At 52.9% G+C, this 22,851-nt stretch overlaps 2 protein-coding genes across 7 annotated transcripts in view; both read right to left on the bottom strand.

Annotated features, from left to right (window-relative positions):
* LOC100976543 (CEA cell adhesion molecule 6) overlaps nucleotides 1-22,851 on the bottom strand; it is a 910,921-nt gene that overhangs the window by 319,344 nt on the left and 568,726 nt on the right. The window lies entirely within an intron of this gene.
* MEGF8 (multiple EGF like domains 8) overlaps nucleotides 1-22,851 on the bottom strand; it is a 53,339-nt gene that overhangs the window by 26,874 nt on the left and 3,614 nt on the right. For 5 of the 6 annotated variants that reach the window (XM_003811761.6, XM_034946057.3, XM_008964158.4 and 2 more), the window contains 17 exons: nucleotides 18,169-18,332; nucleotides 17,723-17,929; nucleotides 16,725-16,905; nucleotides 16,555-16,643; nucleotides 15,594-16,009; nucleotides 14,984-15,129; nucleotides 14,730-14,852; nucleotides 8,299-8,453; nucleotides 7,857-7,976; nucleotides 7,345-7,489; nucleotides 7,098-7,261; nucleotides 3,438-3,638; nucleotides 2,211-2,411; nucleotides 1,526-1,762; nucleotides 576-694; nucleotides 350-481; nucleotides 149-262 (listed from right to left, as the gene is read on the bottom strand). In XM_003811761.6, coding sequence (XP_003811809.4) covers nucleotides 149-262; nucleotides 350-481; nucleotides 576-694; nucleotides 1,526-1,762; nucleotides 2,211-2,411; nucleotides 3,438-3,638; nucleotides 7,098-7,261; nucleotides 7,345-7,489; nucleotides 7,857-7,976; nucleotides 8,299-8,453; nucleotides 14,730-14,852; nucleotides 14,984-15,129; nucleotides 15,594-16,009; nucleotides 16,555-16,643; nucleotides 16,725-16,905; nucleotides 17,723-17,929; nucleotides 18,169-18,332 — 2,914 coding nt within the window. Of the gene's footprint in view, nucleotides 1-148; nucleotides 263-349; nucleotides 482-575; nucleotides 695-1,525; nucleotides 1,763-2,210; nucleotides 2,412-3,437; nucleotides 3,639-7,097; nucleotides 7,262-7,344; nucleotides 7,490-7,856; nucleotides 7,977-8,298; nucleotides 8,454-14,729; nucleotides 14,853-14,983; nucleotides 15,130-15,593; nucleotides 16,010-16,554; nucleotides 16,644-16,724; nucleotides 16,906-17,722; nucleotides 17,930-18,168; nucleotides 18,333-19,205; nucleotides 20,345-22,851 lie in introns of all 6 variants that reach the window. The other variant, XM_055103679.2, reaches the window with a different exon arrangement.

Genomic DNA, 22,851 nt, shown 5'->3' with positions numbered 1-22,851 from the left:
TAAAATAAACAACAGAAAAACAGTACGGAAAAGGGAAGGTGGCCATGGGATGGGCAAGAGGGCAGAGAAGCAAAGAGGCCATTAGAATGACCGGTCATGGAGGAAGGACACAGCCGGGCACCCTGCCCACCCACCTGCCCGGGCTCACCGTCCCAGTGTGGGGTTGTCCTCATTGCCACACCAGCCACACTCGTGGCTCTGCAGACACTCATGGCAGGTCAGGAAGCCATCACAGCTCCGGCACCGTGGCTCCGAGTGCACACTGCAGGATGGCAGGGGTGGGGGTCAGAGCCCCAGCCCCTTGCCAGTGGGGAATCTTCCTCTGTTAGCCCTGCCCCAGGGACCATACCTGTCGTCCCAGCCTCGACAGCCCCCGTGTGGGTACCGGGCCAAGTAGGCGGCAAACAGGAAGCAGGTGTGGGTGGACTGGCACCAGGCGCACTGGCTAGAGTTGGCCAGGCAGTCCTCACAGGTCAGTCGCCTGGGGCGGGGAGCAGGGGGCCAGGTCACTCCACAGCCAGCACACATCCCCAGGCACATCCACCCACCCACTCCCTGCACCCAGCCTGACTCACTGGCTGCAGAGCGGGGGACACTCCTCTGGACTCTTCAGGGCACCCCGACCCCGGCCCCGCCGGCTGCATGCCGCGTCCCCTTTGCGGCTGGTGCTCTGATGCCACTCACAGAAGGGGTCCTGGGGGTCAGTTGGGCAGAGGAGTCAGAACCCCACTCAGCCCTTTCCTTTGGGCTCCCAGTGCCCATCCCACCCCCTGCCCCACCCTGCAGACTGTCCCTGTAAGGCCATCTCCCTCCCCAGCTGCCTGCGTCTCTGGACCCCTCCCTTCGACCACAGACACCCATGGGTCGGCCCGCCCAGCACCCACTGTCTCCTTTGGGCAATAGCAACCCTTCTGTGTGGTCCGGGTGGGGCTTATTCAATCCTCAGGATCCAGAGGTGGGCAAGGGGCCACATTCCCTCCCCACAACTCCAGTCATTGGCCCAGGAGCCTGTACAAGGCCCAACCAGAGCCACAGAAGTGCAATTCTGGGACTTCTGTTGAGCTCCTGGATGGTGGTGGGGTGGGGGGAGAGAAATAGGAAGCCTCACTCTGTTTGAGACAGAGCAGGGACTTAGAGCCTGGACCCTTAACGGCTCCCTTGCCACTCACAAGGAAACAAACCCTCCCAGGGAACAAGAGGAAGCAGGGTGTCGAGGGCTGCCTGACATCACTTGGAGGTGGCAGGCCTGAAGGCCTACTCCTGGGCTCCAGTGCCTATGCTGAGAAACTCCCCGCTAGTGGAAAAGGATGGAGTTGCATTCTCTGGCCCCTACAACAGGGAGAGTCCTGACTCCCCAGATGCCTCTCTCTACAGCTCCATCTCACCCTCCCCACCAGGCTCTGCAGATCAAGGCCAAAAGCCCTTGCTGTTTCCCCCACACCCCCCACCAGGGGTTCCCTTGACTGCCCATTGCCTGCTGTGGCTCCCTCCACCTTGTGACCTCCCCTGGTGGCCCCACAGGCACCTGGGTGCAGGCGTGGCAGTCCCGATGCTCCTCGCAGAGTGGGCAGAGGGTAGGCACCAGCACCAGCAGGGACCCACCAGCCCCGTCATCCCCGCAATGGGCTCCGCCCTGGCGCAGGTGGCAGGTGGCACTGGTCAGGCACCAGCCACAGCCCTGGTCTGCCAAGCAGCCCAGGCAGGAAGAATAGGAGGTGCAGGACGACGAGCGGTAGGGCTCCAGGAAGAAGAAGGAGATCTCCTGGGGAAGGGGTCACAGGAAGGCAGCAGTCAAGGTCTGGGGCAGGGGTCAGAGTCTGGCGCTAACTGAAAGTAAGGTTTTGGAGCCCAGGTTGAGAACTCAGGCACATAGGAAGTCAGGATTTAGGAAATCAGTAAAGAGGTCCAAGGTCTGGAGGAATCTGGAGATTATTACAGGTCAAAGTATGGAGGGCAGAGGTCAGGGTCAGCAGGGTCAAGGGTGAGGAGTCAGAAGATGGGGGTCAAAATATGGGATCAGGTTAGGGTCTATAGGCAGAGGTCAGGGGCCACAGGGTTCAAGAGGAGGTCCAGAGTTCAGAGGCCAAGAGTTAAGGAGTCCGAGGCCAGAATCTAGGGATTTCAGAGTTTGTGGCCTGGGGTTCAGAAAGCCCAGGTGATCTGAGGCTGGGGCCTGCGGCTAGGGTTGGAGGTAGGTCCTGGGTACTCACGCTGCCTCCTGGCACACCAGTCCGATCCCACAGCAGAGTTAGCTCGCTGTGCCCAGGGCCTGCCGAGCCGTTGAGCTGGCCCTGGATCTCTACTGCATACTTGTGGTCCCGCCCAGGCAGAGGGAAGAGGCGAGCAGACCCAGGGCGCTGCAGCCGCCGCGTCTCCTTCTCCTGATGAGCCACCCAGCGCCCCACCTCCTCCTGGGGTAGGTGTGAGTGATAGGCAGGGGCCTCAGAACCCTTCCCATTCCTTCCTCAGACCCCTGATACCTCCAAACCCACCCTGTACCCCACCCCCTCCTAAGAAGAGGGCCTCAGAGCTCCTTAGATCCTGAGAACCTCAGAGGTGAGACCCCCAGGGACCCTCCTCCTCAGGGGCTTTTTTTTTTTTTTTTTCTTGAGACAGGGTCTCATTCCATCACTCAGGCTGAAGTGCAGTGATGCGATCATGGCTCACTGCAGCCTCAACTTCCCAGGTTCAAGTGATCCTCCCACCTCAGCCTCCCAAATAGCTGGGACTACAGGTGCATGCTACCATGGCCAGCTAATTTTTGTATTTTTTGGAGAGATGATGTCTCGCCACGTTTCCCAGGCTAGTCCCAAACTTCTGGGTTCAGGCAATCCACCTGCCCCTACCTCCCAAAGGACTGGGATTACAGGTGTACACCTCCATGCCCAGCCTTCAGGGGCCTTTCAAGTCTGACTCAGACCTTCCTCACCTGCTTCAAAGTTTCCCTCAAATTCTGCTCACAATTGAAAACCTCAGCACCCTCCCTCCTCTACTAAAGATCCATTCCCAGCCAGGCGCAGTGGCTTACGCCTGTAATCCCAGCACTTTGGGAGGCCAAGGTGGCGGATCATCTGAGGTCAGGAGTTCCAAACCAGCCTGGCCAACATGGTGAAAACCCATCTTTACTTAAAATGCAAAAAAATTAGCCAGGAGTGCTGATGCACATCTGTAATCCCAGCTACGTGGGAGGCTGAGGCAGAAGAATTGCTTGAACCTGGGAGGTGAAGGTAGCAGTGAGCCGAGATCGCGCCACTGCACTCCAGCCTGGACAACAGAGTGAGACTCTGTCTTACACACACACACAAAATCCATCTCCTGCCTCTAATTTCTCCCCAGCCCTTCCCCAGAACCTTCAAATCACCACAGATGCCCTATACCACACCCCTAACTCCCATATTTACCATAAACACCCCCCTGAATGTCCCAGGCGGCCTCACCATGTTCTCCGTGTCAGGGCCACGGGCCATCCGGGCCAGGACGTGTAGGCGCTGGGCCCGCGTCCACACGGCCACGTCCTCAGCCCCTGGTCCACCTGGCCCTCCAGGCAGCATTGGGTAGATGAAGCCACGGTAGACCAGGGATACATCTGTCTCTGCGCTGGGTGTTAGGGTGATGGTCGTGCTGCGGACAATTGAGACCTGTGCCACCAGGGATGGGTGTATGTGTGAGTCCCTTTCTGGACTCACAGGCCACATCAGAGCCAGAAAAGACTGGTCAACCCAACCTTCTTCCCCATTTTACCAAATGAGAGACTGAGGCAGAGGGACAGGGGTTAGGTGGCTTGTCAAAGGTCACTCTGGGAAAAGAGGCAAGACCTAAATTCAGACAATAGACGACAGGGTCCCAGAGCCCACCTTTACCCCTGGCCTCTCGTGATTTCCATCTCACATTAAAACTCCAGGACTGGACACTTCAGTGTCTTCTTATCCAACTCCTCACCTTTCCAGCTAAGCACTTCAAAGCCCAGATCTAATATTCAAAGTGGCAGACAAAGTGCAAGATTTATTTTCCTGGTGTGTGATTTTGTAATAGCAGAAGAGTGGAACAGTCCAAGTGTTCACCAGTGGGAGGCTATTTAAATAAACTACAAATGTAAATGGAATATTACACAACTTAAAAAAAAACAAGAAGAATGAAGGCTGGGCACGGCCGGCACTTTGGGAGGCCGAGGTGGGCAGATCACTTGAGGTCAGGAGTTCAAGACCAGCCTGACCAACATGGTGAAACCCCATCTCTACTAAATACAAAAAAATTAGCAGGGAGTGGTAGCGTGCACTTGTAATCCCAGCTACTTGGGAGCCTGAGGCAGGAGAATGGTTCAAACCCGGGAGGCAGAGGTTGCAGTGAGCCGAGATTGCGCCATTGCACTCCAGCCTGTGCAACAAGAGCAAAACTCCGTCTCAAAACAAACAAAAAAAATACAAAAAACAGCCAGGCATGGTGGTGCATGTTTGTAATCCCAGCTACTTGGGAGGCTAAGGTGGGAAGATCACTTAAGCCCGGGAGGCAGGGTTGCAGTGAGCTGAAATCGCTTGCCACTGCACTCCAGCCTGGGCGATAGAGAGAGACTCCATCTCAAAAAAAAAAAAAAAAAAGAATGAGAGTGTTTCTTAAGTTCTGTTATCGGAAGCTTGCCAGGAAGAAAAAAAGGAAGCAGTTGTATAATGTTCATAGTATATTACTTTAGTGAGAAAGAAAAATGATATGATGTAATGCTTACTTGCATCTGAATAGGTAAATTCTGGAATAAGATCAAAGAAACCCAAATGGATCTTCCAGGGAGGTATGGTGGCCTTAAGTTGCAGCCATGCTGGAGCTAGATAATTTTGGACCACTTAAGGGGTAGGGAGTGGGGTAAATGAGAGAGACTGTCCATTTAGTGACTTTTTTTTCTTTTTCTTTTTCTTTTTTTTTTTTTTTTTTTTTTTTTGAGACAGAGTCTCTCTCTGTCACCCAGGCTGGAGTGCAGTGGCATGATCTCAGCTGACTGCAAGCCCCACCTCTCGGGTTCACGCCATTCTCCTGCTTCAGACTCCTGAGTAGCTGGGACTACAGGTGCTCACCACCACACCCAGCTAATTTTTTTGTATTTTTATTAGAGACAGGGCTTCACTGTGTTAGCCAGGATGGTCTCGCTCTCCTGACCTTGTAATCCGCCTGCCTTGGCCTCACAAAGTGCTGGGATTACCGGCGTGAGCCACCGTGCCCAGCCTTTTATTTATTTATTTATTTATTTTTAATTAAAATGGAGTCTCACTCTGTTGCCCAGGCTGCAATGCAGTGGCGTGATCTTGGGTCACTGTAACCTCTGCCTCCCAGGCTCAAGAGATACTCCTCCCTCAGCCTCCCAGGTAGCTGGGACTACAGGCACGGATCACCATGAGCAGCTAATTTTTGTATTTTTAGTAGAGATGGGATTTCGTAACGTTGGCCAGGCTGATCTCAAACTCCTGACCTCAAGTGATCCTCCCACCTTAGCCTCCCAAAGTGCTGGGATTACAGGCACCCGACATCACGCCTGGCTAATTTTTGTAGTTTTAGTAGAGACAGGGTTTCACCATGTTGGCCAGGCTGGTCTCAAACTCCTGACCTCAAGAGATCCGCCCACCTCGGCCTCCCAAAGTGCTGGAATTACAGGCGTGAGCCACCGTGCCCAGCCCCGATGACTTTTGATGTCACTGTGATTTTTGAACCATGTGAATATATGAGCTATTTTTAAAATCAATAAAGAGGCCGGGCATGGTGGCTCATGCCTGTAATCCCAGCACTTTGGGAGGCTGAGGCAGGCAGATAATGAGGTCAGGAGATGGAGACCATGCTGGCTAACACGGTGAAACCCCATCTCTACTAAAAATACAAAAAATTAGCCGAGTGTGGTGGCAAGTGCCTGTAGTTCCAGCTACTCAGCAGGCTGAGGCAGGAGAATCACTTGAACCCGGGAGCTGGAGGTTGCAGTGAGCCGAGATCGTGCCACTGCACTCCAGCCTGGGCGACAGAGAGAGAGACTCTGTCTCAACAACAACAACAAAAAATCAATAAAGAGGTACTGTGGAAAACAGTTTGGACATTCCTCAATAAGATGAATATGGAATTAACATATAACCCAGCAATTCTGCTCCTAGGTATACAGCCACAAGAATTGAAAACAGATGTTCAAACAAAAACGTGTACACAAGTGCTCATACCAGCATTATTCACAATAGTCAAAAGATGGAAACAGCCCAAACGTCCATCAGCTGACGAATGGATAAACAAAATGTGGTCCATCTATACAATGGAATATTACTCAACCATAAAAAGGAATAGAGTTCCTTTCCAAATGAAGTTATAAAATGAATGAGCCTTGAAAACATTACGCTGAGTGAAAGAAGCCAGACACAAAAGGCCACATAGTACAGGCCTCCATGTACATGAAATGTCCAGAACTGGCAAATCCAGAGATGGAAAACAGATTAGTAGCTGCCAGGGACCGGGGGGGAGAGTGGAATAGAGAGTGACTACTTAGTGAGTCCAGGGTTGTCCTCTGGGGTGATGAAAATGTTCTGTAACAAGATAGTGGTGATGATTGCACAATATTGTAAATGTGCTAAATGTCACTGATGAAAAATTTTATGTGTATTTTACCACAATGTAAAAATTCTTTTTAAAATCTATAAGGAGGCCAGGCACAGCGGCTCATGCCTGTAATCCCAGAGTTTTGGGAGGCCAAGGCAGGCGGATCATTTAAGGTCAAGAGCTCAAGACCAGCCTGACCAACATGGTGAAACTTCGTCTTCTACTAAAATACAAAAATTAGCTGGGCGCAGTGGCGGGCATCTGTAATCTCGGCTACTCAGGAGGCTGAGGCAGGAGAATCACTTGAACCCAGGAGGCAGAGGTTGCAGTGAGCTGAGACTGCGCCACTGCACTTCAGCCTGGGTGACAGAGCAAGACTCCCTCTCAAAAAAAATAAAAAATAAAGTCCATAAGGAAAATAAGACCCTTGAATGTAAAGAGTTTTGGAGTAAACATAAGAGTGATAAAGATGCATTTGAGAAAAAACAAACCCTAGGATCAGGATCATCAACACCCCACCCAGGGCCACGCCTCCTACCCACCTTGTCGGGCTGGGAGGTATTGGGCGGCTGCTGAAAGGTGAGCAAGTGCAGGCCAGGCAGGAAGCTCTGGGTGACGCAGGCCTCCAGGGACGTGACGAAGACAGGCGCAGGCCCCCACCAGCCCACAGTGCCTGAGATCTGCTCCCCTCGGCAGCGGGCCTGCTCTGAGAGGACGGGGGTGGGGGCCGGTGGGTCAGTGTGGAGTGCTCTGGCCCCCTCCCGCCGGCCCACTGCTGCGGACACTCACCAGGCCTAGGGAGGCAGCTCTCATTGTGCACGCACCAGCCCAGGGTGCCAGGTCCCCGTGGAGGGGCTGTGGGGCTGCTGAAGGCCAGGCAGGCCTGGCAGTCACCCAGGAGGCGGCCCAGGCCCAGGCAGCTGGCGGCTGGACACTGCGAGGAGGAGAGGGGAAAGGGCTCACTGTCGACTGGAGCTCAAGAGATCTGGGAAGCAAGGGCTGTGGATACAGGGTCCTGTGATGGAAAGGGCCAAAAAACTGAAGAACGGGGAGTTGACTTGGAATGTGGGAGATCCAGAGGACGGGGGATGCGGGGATGGGGTCACGGGCTCAAAAGGGTCGGGCTGGGTGGGATAGGCAAAGGTTCAGGGCTCCGCAGTCAGGAATCAGGAAGGAGGATCTCCGGCATGAAAACAAGTCTCCCAGTTGAGGGAAAGTTCTTGTCCATCTGGTTAGGCAGAGGGAGACACTGAGGGCAGGTCTCTGTGCTAGGGAACAGAGGGTCTAGGGCTGTCACTCACAGCCCCCAAGGGGGTCCCAGGAGGGGGTGCAGCTTGGCAGGCTCCTTGGCACCAACTGCATTCCGGGTCCCGGGAGCAGACGCTGTGGTCTGTGTACATGGAGCAGTAGTCCAAGTGGTACTGCAGGGAGGCAAGGGGACAGAGGGGGAGGCAAGGGGACGGAGGAGGAGGCCTCTCAGACCTGGGCCGGCCTCCCAAGTCCCCGCTCGCTTTAGCTATCCCAGAGGACCCTGAGTGCTCAGCATGCCCATCCATTCCTCCCCCAGGCCCAGGGACCTCTAGCTCCTCTTTCCTCTGCCCCAGGGACCTCCTTCCCTTCTCTCATGGCCCTAGGGATCCCCACTCCTTCTCCCAGGGATCCCCTCCTGCCTTTCCCCTCACCTGTGGAAACCCTGCTACCTCCTCCCCCCAGCCACCCTTTCCCTGTCACCCCAGTGCTCACGTCAGGGGCAGGTGCCTGGAACACAAAGGGGGGCACCTTGTACGCCATCAAGTCCCCACGGGGCCGGCCGCTGTACCCCCCAGCCACCAACAGGACGCTGCCACCAAGCACCGCAGCTACATGTGAGTACCGACCACTGGGAGGCGCTGCTCGGCCTAGGGGAATAGAGACCCCAATGACATTATTAGACCCCCAGCCCCTCCACCACCTCCATGGTTCCTGATTCTCCTGGGCCACAGCCCAGCCTTCTATTCCGGTGGCTGCTTCAACCTCACCTGCCCAAGGACACTCTCCCAGCCAACCTGGCCCTGAACAAGCTGAGCTCCCTCACCCCTACCCAAATCATCTTTCTGATCTTTAGGGTCAGAAAGACTTGGGTTCAAATCCTGTGTCTACCACTTACTTGGGTTCAAATCGTGGATCAACTACTGACTAGCTGTGTGACCCTGGACAGGAGACTGAACTTCTCTGAGTCTTGGTTTCCTCCTCTATAAAAAGAACCATCATCTCGTCCTCAGGGAGCTGGGAGGACTGAAGAATCTGCTGAGCCCCCAGTAGGCTGCCTCAGTCTCCCATTTTTGTCTGTCTAGCACCAGCCTCTCTTCTGGTGATAGCGCCTGATTTTCCTCTGGAAAACCAACCTTTCCCTTTCCCAATCTGTGAGACTTAGGTGGAGTTGTCCCTGGTTCTGGCAGAAGTGAGGCCTTAGCCCAGGCCCATCAGTCTCAGTGACTGGCTCAGGGAGGGGTACAGGGCCTGATTCTCAATTCTTGGGGCAAAGACACTCCCTTCTTTCTGGGCATTTTATGACAGAAGATAATCCACGAGCTGCCTGTGACCATCTACACAAGGCAAGAAACTGAAGTGAACCCAGCTGAAAAATTGAGTGAGAAATGGCTGATGCCATTTTGTGAGCACCTAGATCCAGCCCAGCCTGAAGACAGCCCCTACAGTTTTCACTCAAGTGAGCCAGGAAATTCCTTTTTTTTTTTTTTTTTTTTTTTTTGAGACAGAGTCTTGCTTTGTCACCCAGGCTGCAGTGCAGTGCCACGATCTCAGCTCACTGCAAGCTCTGCCTCCCGGGTTCACACCATTCTTCTGCCTCAGCCTTCCAAGCAGCTGAGACTACAGGCGCCCGCCACCACGCCTGGCTAATTTTTTGTGTTTTTAGTAAAAACGGGGTTTTACTGTGTTAGCCAGGATAGTCTCAATCTCCTGACCTCGTGATCCACCCGCCTCGGCCTCCCAAAGTGCTGGAATTACAGGCATGAGCCACCGTGCCCAGCCAGAAATTCTCCTTTTTGCTTAAGCCAGCTGGGTTGGGTTTCTGTCAGTTACAGCCAAGAATCCTGACTGACAGGTAAGTGGTCAGTGAATGGTGACTTCCCTACCCTCTTACTGACCTGCATGCACTGTAAACATGTGGGACTTGGCCCAGGGAATCACAAACTGCGAAGCAGGAAGAGGCCTCCAGAAACATCACACTCCTGATTCCTGCCCAGTGAAGGGGACCAAGGGATAGGCAGACGAGACCTAGAATGAGGGCCTCAGACACCAGGCCTGGACTTTATTCCTGATGGTCACACACGGTTCCTCTGGGGCCTTTCCTCCTTCCCATCCCTTAAGTGCTAAGGTTCCTTCCTTACGCTTGTCCTCTCCTCTCTCTCCTTTTCAGGGAGGAGGAGTGAACAGATGCGACTCTGGGAAGCCCTCACGTCCCCGAAGTGATACGCCCAACTTGCGGGTATAAGCATCTTCTGAAGAGAGGGCCTGTGGCTTTCATCCGATTTCAAAGCAGTGTCTGATTTAATGAGAGTGAAAGGTTTCTCCATATCTCCTCCCTGGTGACCCCTCTGGCCCTGAGACAGGACCCTAACTGCTATAAGAAAGACAATATGTCTGGGCGTGGTAGTTCACGTCTATAATCACAGCACGTTGGGAGGCTGGATCTCACGAGGCTCGCTTGAGGCCAGGAGTTCAACACTAGCCTGGACAACACAGCAAGATCCTATCTCTAAAAACAAAAATATTTTATTTAATTAGCCAGGCGTGGTATTGTGTGCCTATGGTCACAGCTATTTGGGAGGCTGAGATGGAAGGATGACTTGAGCCTAGGAGCTCAAGACCACTCTGGGCAACATAGGGAGGCCTCATCTCTACAAAAAAATTTTTAAAATCTGTTTTTTTGTGTGTGTGTGTTTTTTTTTTTTTGGAGATGGAGTATCCCTCTGTTACCCAGGCTGGAGTGCAGTGGCGTGATCTCGGCTCACTGCAACCTCCGCCTCCTGGGTTCAAGCGATTCTCCTGCCTCAGCCTCCTGAGTAGCTGTGACCACAGGCATCTACCACCACGCCAGGTAATTTTTGTATTTTTAGTAGAGACAGGGTTTCACCATATTGACCAGGCTGGTCTCGAACTCCTGACCTCACAATTTGCCCGCCTTGGCCTCCCAAAGTGCTGGCATTACAGGAATGAGCCACAGTGCCTGGCCAAAAATTCTGTTTTTAATTAGCTGGGAAGGGTAGCATGGGCCTGTGGTCCCAACTACTTGGGAGGCAGAGGTGGGAGGACTGCTTGAGCCCGGGAGGTCAAGGCTGCAGTGGGCTATGACTGCACCACTGCACTCCAGGTTGGGCAACAGAACAAGACTCTGCCTCTAAAATAGTAACAACAGTCCGGGCGTGATGGCTCATGCCTGTAATCCCAGAACTTTGGGAGGCCCAGGCAGGCAGATTACTTAAGGTCAGGACTTCAAGACCAGCCTGGCAAACATGGCAAAACTTCAACTCTACCAAAAATACAAAAATTAGCCAGGAGTGGTGGTGCACATCTATAATCCCAGCTACTCAGGAGGCTGAGGCAGGAGAATAGCTTGAACACGGGAGGTGGAGGTTGCAGTGAGTGGAGACTGTGCTACCGCACTCCAGCCTCGGTGACAGAGCAAGACTCCATCTCAAGTAAAATAAAATAAAATAGTAACAACAATAATAATAATGCCTGGCCGGGCACGGTGGCTCATGCTTATAATCCTAGCACTTTGGGAGGCCCAGGCAGGCAGATCACAAGGTCAACACAGTGAAACCCCATCTCTACTAAAAAAATACAAAAATTAGGCCAGGCACGGTGGCTCACGCCTGTAATCCCAGCACTTTGGGAGGCCGAGGCAGATGGATCACTTGAGGCCAGGAGTTCGAGACCCACCTGGTCAACATGGCAAACCCCATCTCTACTAAAAATACAAAAATTAGCCGGGTGTGGTGGCACACGCTTCTAGTCCCAGCTACTCAGAAGGCTGAAGCATGAGAATTGCTTGAACCTCGGAGGCAGAGATTGGAGTGAGCCAAGATCACACCACTGCACTTCAGTCTGGGCAACAGAGCAAGACTCTGTCTCAAAAATAAATAATAAAAATTTTAAAAAAGAAAGGAAATGTGTGGAGCACTTCACTGGGCATCATTCTTGAAGGATCATCTCAATTTACTCTTACAGCTATCCAATGGCATTATGTGTTATAATTTTCATTTCACAGATGAGCAAACTGAGGCACAGAGATTAAGTAATAGTTTTTGTTTTTGTTTTTGTTTTTTGGGGGACGGAATCTCACTCTGTTGCCCAGGTGGGAGTGCAGTGGTGCGAACTCAGCTCACTGCAAGCTCTGCCTCCCAGGTTCAAGCAATTCTCCTGCCTCAGTCTCCCGAGTAGCTGGGACTACAGGCGCATGCCACCATGACTGGCTAATTTTTTGTATTTTTAGTAGAGATGGGGTTTTACCATGTTAACCAGGATGGTCTCAAACTCCTGACCTCATGATCTGCCCGCCATGGCGTCCTAAAGTGCTGGGATTACAGGTGTGAGCCACTGCACCCGGCCTTAAGTGATAGTTTTATACAGATTGTTGTTTAGGGATAGCCATGCTGGCTCTGTCACTTATCTACTGTGATCTTGAAAAAGTTGCTGCTAAAGATACTATCAACAGAGTAAACAAACAATGTACAGAATGTGAGAAAATATTTGCAAACTATGCATCCAACAAAGATCTAACATCCAGAACCTATAAGGAACTTAAATAAACTAACAAGCAAAAAACAACCCCATTAAAAAGTAGACAAAGGACATGAACAGACATTTTTCAAAAGAAGACATACACGTGGCCAATAAGCATATGAAAAAATGCTCAATATCACTAATCATGAGAGAAATGCAAATCAAAACCACAATGAGATACCATCTCACACCAATCAGAATGGCTATTATCAAAAAGTCAAAAAATAACACATGCGAGTGAGGTTGCAGATGGGAATGTAAATTAGTTCAGGCATTGTGGAAAGCAGTTTGAAGATTTCTCAAATAACTTAAAACAGAATTACCATTTGACCCAGCAATCCCATTATCGGGTATATACCCCAAGGAATATAAATTGTTCTAACATGTGTATGTTCATCGCAGCACTGTTCACAATAGCAAAGACATGGAATCAACCTAAATGGCCATCAGTGATAGACTGGATAAAGAAAATGGAGGCCAGGCGCATTGGCTCACGCCTGTAATCCCAGCAATTTGGGAGGCCGAGGCAGGTGGATCACCTGAGGTCAGGAGTTTGAGACCAGCCTGGCCAACATGGTGAAACCCCGTCTCTACTAAAAATACAAAAATTAGCCGGCTGTGGTGGTAGGCACCTGTAATCCTATCTACTCGGGAGGCTGAGGCAGGAGAATCGCTTGAACCTGGGAGGTGGAGGTTGCAGTGAGCTGAGATCGTGCCATTGCACTCCAGCCTGGGTGACAAGAATGAAACTCCATCTCAAAAAAAATACATAGAAAGAAAAAAAAAAAAAAGAAAATGTGGTACGTATACATCATAGAATACTATGTGGCTATAAAAAAGAATGAGATCATGTTCTTTGCATCAGCATGGATGGAGCTGGAGGCCCTTATCCTCAGCAGACTAATACAGGAACAGAAAACCAAATACTGCATGTTCTCACAAGTGGGAACCAAACATCGAGTGTACATGGACACAAAGAAGGGAACAACAGACACTTGAGGGGCCTACCTGAGGGTTGGAGGAGGGAGAGGATCAAAAAACTACCTACTGGGGCTGGGCACAGTGGCTCACGCCTGTAATCGCAGCACTTTGGGAGGCCGAGGTGGGCGGATCACCTGAGGTCAGGAGTTCCAGACCAGCCTGGCCAACATGGCAAAACCTCGTCTCTACTAAAAATACAAAAAGATTAGCCGGGTGTGGTGGCATGCGCCTATACTCTCAGCTACTTAGGAGGCTGAGGCGGGAGGATCACTTGAACCCAGGAAGTGGAAGTTGCAGTGAGCCAAGATTGCACCACTGCATTCCAGCCTGGGCAACACAGTAAGACTCCATCCCCTCCAAAAAAAAAACAAAAAAAAACCTACCTGTTGGGTACTAGGCTTAATACCTGGGTGATGAAATAATCAGTACACCAAATCCCCATGACACACAATTTACCTATATAATAAACCTGTACTTGTACCACTGAACCTAAATTGAAAGTTAAAAAGGCCAAGCATGGTGGTTCACACATGTGATCCCAGTACTTTGGGAGGCTGAGGTGGGTGGATCACTTGAGGTCAGGAGTTTGAGACTGGCCTGGCCAACATGATGAAACACTGTCTCTACTAAAAACACAAAAAAATTAGCCAGGCATGGAGATGCATGCCTATAATCCCAGCTACTCAGGAGACTGAGACAGGAGAATCGCTTGAACCCGGGAGGTGGAGGTCGCAGTGAGCTGAGATCACACTACTGCACTCTAGCCCGGGCGACGGAGCGAGACTCCCTCTCAAAAAAAAAGAAAAGTGGCCGGGCATGGTGGCTCACGCCTGTAATTCCAGCACTTTGGGAGGCCGAGGCGGGCAGATCATGAGGTTAGGAAATCGAGACCACCCTGGCTAACACGGTGAAACCCCGTCTCTACTAAAAATACAAAAAATTAGCCAGGTGAGGTGGCAGGTGCCTGTAGTCCCAGCGACGCGGGAGGCTGAGGCAGGAGAATGGCGTGAAACCCGGGGGGTGGAGCCTGCAGTGAGCTGAGATCACGTCACTGCACTCCAGCCTGGGCAACAGCGAGACTCCGTCTCAAAAAAAAAAAAAGAAAAGAAAAGAAAAGAAAGTTAAAAAGAAGGAAAAGTTGCTGCCTCTTAGGCATTTCCCTGGGGCAGCTGGAAACTGGCAAAACCTGGATTGGAACCCACATTGGATACTGCGGTGAGGGCCTCCCATCTCCATGGTGACGATGCCCTAGTCCCATGTCCATCCCAGGCTTGCCTCCTAAGGCTGGCACCAACTGGCCTGGATGTAAGGCTCACCCTTACGGACTGAGGTGGCTTGAGCCCAGAATCACTATGGAGAGAGGTGGGACCCTCAGGAGCCCCTAGGGAAGAACAGGGACCACTCACCCTCAGGGGTTCCTGGCGGGGCAAGCTCAGCTCCTGACACCCATTGATGGCAGCCAAGGTGGTAGAAGAAGATGCCATCTTCGTAGCACTTTTCCTCCTGGTAATGGGTGTGCACATTGCCCCCTGGGAATGGAGGAAAGGGGCATAGCTGGCAAGCCTAGGGGAGGTGGGGGGACTCCCCTGCAGGGAGCCTCAGCTCAGGGCTGGCTCAGGCCCTCAGCAGGCAGGCAGGCAGGATTGGGGAGCCTCCTCACCATAGACCACCATGTAATTGCCCAGAACACTGGCTGTGTGGAAGGCTCGCTCCCTTGGGCCCTGAAGCCCATCCCGCCCCTTCAGCGTCGTCCACACATGCCGATCCACGTGGAAAAGCTCAGTGGAGTTCACTCGCACAGAGAACCTACCGAAGGAGAAGCAGGGCAGGGGCTCAGGGCAGGAAGCGTCTCTCTCCCTCCTCCAGGCTCTTAGGAGCCGTGTGATCACCCAGGGATGAGACTGGCCATGACTGACTCTATGTCCCCTCCAAACTAGAAGTTCCCTGTGGGCAGGACCCTGAGTCATCTCTGAGTTACCTGCATAAGCTAGCAAGGGCTGGACACCAAGCAGGGCTCTGTTGAATAGATACATGGGTGGGAGTGTGTGGAAGGCAATTCACCAAGAGATTGAATAAAACATCAGAGAATGTGTGAGTGGGTGAATGAATGAATGAATGAGTGAACAAAGGAATAAGTAAATACATGAAGGAAGGAGTGACTGAGAGACAACAGGAGTCCGACAGTGGGCAAAGACCTCTAAAGACTAAAGGCCTATGGTGTTGAGCTGGGCCTGGCCTGTGGAGCATGGGTTATGGGACAGGTCACTTACCGGGCAGTGGAGGGCCGGTGTCCACCATGGACCAGCAGGGCACGGGAGGGGGCATGGAACACCATGGAGTGGCCAGTGGCAGCAGGGGGCCGTCCGCCTGCCGGAATCACCTGCTCCCAATAGCCCCCGCTGGTGCTGTCAAGGCGGAAACGGAAGAGGCCAGAGGAGAAGAGGTCGTGCGGGGTGCGGCCTCCAGACACATATAGCCAGACATCATCCACCAGGGCAGCCGCGTGACCTGCCAGGCCTGGGGGCCCTGAGGAGCTGGAGGCAGGTGGTGCCAGGAGCTCCCAGTGGCCCCTGCCCAGTGGACTGAAGGCCCACACGTCGTTGGTGAGCGAGCCGTCAGCCAGCTCACCACCCATCAGTACCAGGGAGCCGGCCCAGGCCACGGCCACATGGGAGTGACGGGCAGCCTGTGAGGAAGAGAAAAGAGACAGAGGTAGAGACACAGCAAGAGAGCCAGAGCCAGGCTTAGACAGAGAGATGCAGAGCCAGAGAAACATGGAGAGAAGGCGAGATAAAGACAGAGACAAAGAGAAAGGCAGAGACCGGCAGAGAGAGAAAAGAAGAGACAGACTCATAGAAACAGAGAAATACAATAAGAGAGAGAAGAGGCAAGGAGACAGAGTTAAAGGGACAAATGGCAGAGAGAAACAGACCCAGAGAGATGGAGACACAGAAACAGAGAACACAGAAGCCCAAAAGTCAGACAGACGAAAACAGAGACAGATTGAGCAACAGGAGACACATGGAAAAATAAGATGCACAAAGGCAGATAAAGGAAGAGGAAGAAGAAAAAAGGAAACCAGAGAGAAAAGGCAGAAACAGGGAGAAGTAGGTTCCTATATCAAGCTGCAGGAACTGGGGGAGCACTAGGTGATAGGGGATCATTCTGGGGGTCCCCGGCTGGGTCTGATTGAGTGGAAAGGCTCCTCCAGGGCCGAGGAGGGGTCCATACCGGGGCAGGACTCAGGTCCCAAGACTCCCAGGTGTTGGCGGAGAAGTTGTATAGGACGAGGTCACCCAGGGCATTGTTGAGGTCCTGGCCTGTGGAAGGGTGGATAGTCTCATGCCCTGGCCATAGGCTGCCGGGCCTCCAGATCCCAGATACTCGCCCCATCTGCTCACCTCCGAAAACTGCCAGCAGCCCCGGTGGGGACAGGAAGGCGCCAGCTGCCCCAATACGGGCAGAGAAGGCAGGGTCCCTGGCACTCACGTTGTGCCACCACCCAGCCCCCTGGTTCTCCCACAGGTGCAGGTCACAGGCACGTCCCAAGAAGCCAGGCTCACAGCGGCATGGTCCCAGGGGCTGCGGGAAAGGAGACATAAAGGCAGAGATAAGAGAGGGAGAGACAAGGACAGAGAGACAAAGGAGACACAGAGAGGAAAAGAGGCAGAATGAGACAGGGCACAAAGGGAGAGAGAAAGAGACAGACAGGAAGGGAGAGGATGGAAAAGGAAAGAGAGAGAGAGAAAGGGAGACAGAGAGAGACAGGAAGAGGGGAAAGGCAAACTGTCAGACAGAAACAAGAGACAAAGAGAAACAATCAGAAGGAAGCAGACAGATGGAAAAAAGAAGATCAACAGAAAAAGGAAAAGACACACAGAGAAAAAGGAGAAAAGACAGAAAGACGGCAGGCTGGGAGAAGACAGACAGCGTAGCTGACATTCAGCCTGGACTGAAAGAGCTCAGATCTGGGGAGGTCAAGGCGGGGAGGGCTCAAAGCGCAATCCAGATTGAAAGCTGGATGTACACAGCTTCGGCGTAAGGTCAGTGGTGCGAGGCTGGAAGTCATGGCGGGGGTCCAAGGCCACACAGAGTGGCTGGATGGGAGGACAGATTTGGGCCTGGCTGGAGGAAGGAGGGTGGTGTTCACAGATGAGAGTGGGGTATAGATGAGAGTGGGATATGTTCAGCAGGGGAGGGCCTGCAGGTGAAGGTGGGGTGGGGTTGGAGTAACAGGTGGGGGGCAAGCTCTGGAAGGAGAGGGAAGTGGGTGTCACGGAGGAGGGTGGGGTGGTGGGGGGAGTTTCATGCAGGAGCAAGGTCAGACCTAGGAGATGGGCGTGGAGGGTGCGCTCACAGATCAGGGCCCCAGGGGAAACAGGGATGGGGACCGGCTCACCGAGGCGCAGGTGCCGTGGCTGCCACAGTAGGCTGAGCACTCCTGCAGGCCACAGTCAGGACCCCCCCAGCCCGGCTCGCAGGCACACACACCCGGTGGCTGGCACTGCCCGTGGCTCTGGCAGCCACCCGGGCACAGGGAGAAGCGGAATGAGGCGTTAAAGCCCAGCAGGTTGTAGTTGGCATCACTGAAGAGGTGCAGCAGCATCTGTGGGCACAAAGTGTGCTGGGTAAGGTGGGCAGGGCCTGGGGATTGTCCTGGGAGGGTGGCCCACTCCTGCCCCCTTCCACCCTGGGGGACCCAGAGCCTCATCTCCTTCCTTTGCCTCTCTCCACCTTCCCTTGTCCCTGTGCTCTGCTCTTGGATGCCCTCTTACTGACTCTCTGTCCCTCCTTTCTTCTTCCATTTCCCTCGGTGTATCTACCCACGGCCCCATCCCCACTAACCTTGCCTGAGGAAGCTTCGATGGGTGGAGGTCGGGTGCTCCCGCTTAGACTGGCAAGCAGCGGCCCTCGCGGGGAGTCACCGTCATACACAAACAGGTAGTCATACGTGCACTCTGTGTCCAGGAAAAGGAAGTCCAGCAGGATCCGGTGCTGGGGGCTTGGGGCTGGGAGGTGAGCACAGAGGGACCAAGCTCTAAAGCGGACCTTCTCCCCACACCTCCCTGCAGCCTCCCACAATTGTACACCAAACCCTGCTCCAGGTGATGCTGGGGGCTCAAGAATGAGTCAGACCTGGGCCCCACCTTGAAAGGGCTCCCAGTCTCATAACCTAGGGCAGTCAAGGGCTGTGACAGCCAGAGGGACAGGAGCCCAGAGAAAGAATCATAATATTCCAGACCTCTAGAAAGGTCACCTGAGATCAGAATGAACACTCCCACCATTCAGATGGGAAAATAAAGTACAGAGAAAACCCCATCCCAGTGGCCACACAGAGCAGAATCCACAGTGTTTCTGATGCCTCTCTCTTCCTGTCCATGCCTGAGTTTCAGACATGTCCAGGCTGGAGGGTCAAGGTCATAATCCCAGTGAGAAGAGCACCTCCGTGACACCACCCCTGGCCCACGCTGAATAGAGCTGCAAGAGAAGAGTCCAGCTTCTTCCCCCAGAACAGAGGCCTAACCTTGGAGCGGCATAGTTCCCCCCTGTCCCCATCCAGAGTCTCACCTCTGCTTATTGTGATGGTTACAAGCACAAACTCTGGAACCAGACTGCCTGAGCTTATGTCTTGGCTCTGCCACCAAATAGCTACCAGCTGTGTGATCTTGGCCAAGTAACCCACCCCCTCTGGATCGGTCTCCTCATCTCTAAAGTGGGATATAGTGGTACTGTGGTGGAATCAAACTTAAAGGCCACTCCTGCCATTGAAAGTTAATTCCCTGCCTCTCGTATCTGGGAAGAGCCTTAGTGACTTGCTTGACCAATAAAAAAACAGCAGAAATTCTGAAACTTCCAAGGCTAGATCATAAGAAGACTTGTACCTTTCACCTGGGCCTCGTAGAATGCTCCTTCTCAGGACACAGCTGTCATGATAGGAAAAGCCAAAGCCGGCTGGGCACGGTGGCTCACACCTGTAATCCCAGCACTTTGAGAGGCCAAGGCGGGCGGATCACGAGGTCAGGAGTTTGAGACCAGCCTAGCCAACATGGCGAAACCCCGTCTCTACTAAAAATACAAAAATTAGCTGGGCATGGTGGCGGGTGCCTGTAATCCCAGCTACTTGGGAGGCTGAGGCAGGAGAATTGCTTGAACCTGGGAGGCAGAGGTTGCAGTGAGCCGAGATTGTGCCATTGCACTCTAGCCTGGGGGACAAGAGTGAGACTTCGTCTCAAAAAAAAAACAAAGAAAAGCCAAAGCCACAAGAAAAGGCCACACACGGGCATTCCGGCTGACAGTCCCAACTGAGCTTCCAGCTGACAGCCAGCATCAACTGCCAGCCCTGGGAGGGACCTTCCTGGATGTCCAGCCAAGGTGAACATTCAGCTGACTGCAGCCCCAGCTGACATCTGACTGCAACCTCATGAGGAGCAATAATGCACACGAAATGGTGACAACGGAGTGGGGTGGGTGGCTCATGCCTGTAATCCCAGCACTTTTGAGAGGCCAGGGCAGGTGGATCACCTGAGGTCAGGAGTTCCAGAACAGCCTGGCCAACATGGTGAAACCCTGTCTCTTACTAAAAAAAAATACAAAAATTAGCCGGGCATGGTGGTGCGAGTCCCAGCTACTCAGGAGGCTGAGGCAGGAGAATTGCTTGAACCCGGGAGGCAGAGGTTGCAGTGAGCCAAGATTGCACCACTGCACTCCAGCCTGGGCGACAGAGGGGACTCAAAAAAAAAAAAGAGGCTGGGTGCCGTGGGTCACGCCTATAATCCCAGCACTTTGGGAGGCCAAGGTGGGTGGATCGCTTGAGGTCAAGAGTTCGAGACCAGCCTGGCCAACATGGTGAAACCCCGTCTCTACTAAAAATACAAAAAATTAGCTGGATATGGTGGCACATGCTTGTAATCCCAGCTATTTGGGAGGCTGAGGCAGGAGAATTCTTGAACCCGGGAGGCAGAGGTTACAGTGAGCTGAGATCATGCCATTGCACTCCAGCCTGGGCGACAAGAGTGAAACTCTGTTTCAAAAAAAAAAAAAAGAAATGTTGACAACGGGGCCCACATATCGTGGTGAGTGCCACTACCCCTAACACTGTCACTGTCTTATTCTCTGCCAGTCCTAGTTCAGGTAGCCTCTCTCATTCCACACCCCACATGAGAAGCCTTCTGAACAGGCAGCTCAGGGGAGTCCTCTGGGTGAGGGAAATTAGGAGGCCTAGGCTCTGGCTCTGGCTCTGGCTCTGCCCATAACCAGCTGGAGGACCCTGGGCCAGCCCTTTCCCCCATGACCCTCAGTGTGCCTATCTGGATCCTGGAGACACTCAGCCACCACTGCCAAAGGCTGGGTGATCCTGGGCCAGTTCCATGGGCTCTCTGAGCCTTAGTTTCCATGACTGTAAAATGGGGATAATTCCCCCCACCCACAAAGGCTGGGGTGAACATTCAACAAGGTGATGACTCCAGCCTGCCAGCTTAGAGCCAGAGTGTGCCCTGGCTGCCTGGCCTCATCCTGTCTCACCAGAACCACTGATCCAACCTCCTTCTTCCCCTGACATGAGTCTCTGATCTTCCCAACTCAACATCTGGCCCCGTCCCTCCCCTGCCCCAAAGCCCTGCATGGCTCCCTACCACCCTAGGAGAAAGTCCAGGTCCCTAACCTGCTGTTCAGACCCTCGCTTTGTCTCAAATCACCCCACTGCTTACAGCTCTAATGGGAGTTGGGCCTTTGTACAAGCTTCTCCCTCTGTCTGCAACATATTATCCCTTCCCACCACCAGGCCTCTTCCTGATGCCCCCTAGCTGGGTTAGATGCCCCCTCTCCAGGGTTCTCACATCCCATTATAACCTTCATTCCTCTGGGCCAGGAACATCTATGTCCAGGTCTGTCTCCCTGCAGCCTACAAGGCCCATAGAGCAGGGCCTGGATGTGGACCTAATTCCCTCTGCAGCATTGCCCAGACCCGGGCTTGGCAAAGGCTCAGGAAATGCTGGATGATGAAATGAAGAAATACACAAAAGACAGAATACTAAAGCTGGAAGCTCTCCCTCAGGCTCTGACCAGAGCCCCCAAGACATCAGACACAGACCCCACCCATGCTTTGGGGAATGCAGAAGAACCATTCAGCACGGCCACACAACCAGACCTCCCAGAATCTTACCAGCCTCAACCAAACTATAAAGCTCTGTTTCTGGAATCACAAGTACATCTTTGTTAAGTGCCTGCTGGAGGCCAGCTCACCATCTGCCTCCCCAAGTTCTTCCCTAAGTTGAAGGTCTTCTGTTTCCACCCAACCCCCATACCACTCCAGACAGAAATCTGATCCCAAACTCCCTCCTGCTCAAAAGCAGGATGCCTCTTATCCATGAGGATGTTATAAGGACTAGGACTGGGCTGGACGTGGTGGCTCACGTCTGTAATCCCAGGGCAGATCATTTGAGGCCAGGAGTTTGAGACCAGCCTGGCCAACATAGAGAAACCCCGTCTCTACTAAAAATACAAAAATTAGCCCGGCATGGTGGCACATGCCTGTAATCCCAGCTACTCAGGAAACCAAGGAACAAGAATCACTTGAACCTGGGAAGCAGAAGCTGCAGTGAGCCGAGATCAAGCCACTGCACTCCAGCCTGGGCAACAGAGCAAGATTCTCTCTCGGAAAAAAAAAGTCTAGGACTAGATAAAGTATGAACATAATACAAAAGTTAGTAGGTTGGTTGTTTATCTTTTTTTTTTTTTTTTCCCCTGAGACAGGGTCTCGCTCTGCTGCCCAGGCTGGAGTATAGCAGCGCAATCTCGGCTCACTGAGACCTCAGCCTCCTAGGCTCAAGGGATCTGCCCACCTCAGCCTCCCCGGTAGCTGGAGCTATAGGCACATGCCACCACCCACCACGCCCAGCTAATCTTTTGTAATTTTTTTGTAGAGACAGTGTCTTACCATGTTGTTCAGGCTAGTCTCTAACTCCTGGGCTCAAGTAATCCTTGCATCTCAGATTCCCAAAGTGCTGGGATTACAGGCATGTGCCACTGCCCCTGGCTGGTTGTTTATTTTATAATAGATAGAGGAAGATGTTGGTTCTTATAGGTAAGAAGTGACAGGCATTGGTAAGTACAGAAGATCATCAAGGGGGGTCTGGAGGTCTCCCAGCCTCCCTCACCCCAACATCTACCCAGTTGGTCCCCAAGTCTTATAGGTGAAACTCCACAAACATCGATTGCACTGTCTACACCTCTCCACCCCTCTAAGCCCCTGCCCTAGTTAGGAACTCATCCTCTCTTGCCAGATCAGCTCATCAAGTCTCCAGTCTGTCCCCCACCCAACCTGAGGGCAATGCCCTACTCCTGCTCAAAACCTCCTGTGGCTGCCCATCAACCCCAAGGGGAAGGCCAGGCTGCTCGGTGTGACATTCAAGGCCCCTCTTCCCCTGCTTCTGGCTCTCATTACCTCCCAGTCAAAAGTGCCATAAGACCAGGCAAACCTAGATGGGGATCCTGAGACACTCCAGCCACCCTCATGTCTTCATAGAGGCT

The sequence above is a fragment of the Pan paniscus genome, chromosome 20, assembly GCF_029289425.2.
Source record: "Pan paniscus chromosome 20, NHGRI_mPanPan1-v2.0_pri, whole genome shotgun sequence".
NCBI classification, from domain to species: Eukaryota; Metazoa; Chordata; class Mammalia; order Primates; family Hominidae; genus Pan; species Pan paniscus.
The sequence above is the reverse complement of the archived record's forward strand: the minus strand, read 5'-3'. Positions and strand labels throughout refer to the sequence as shown.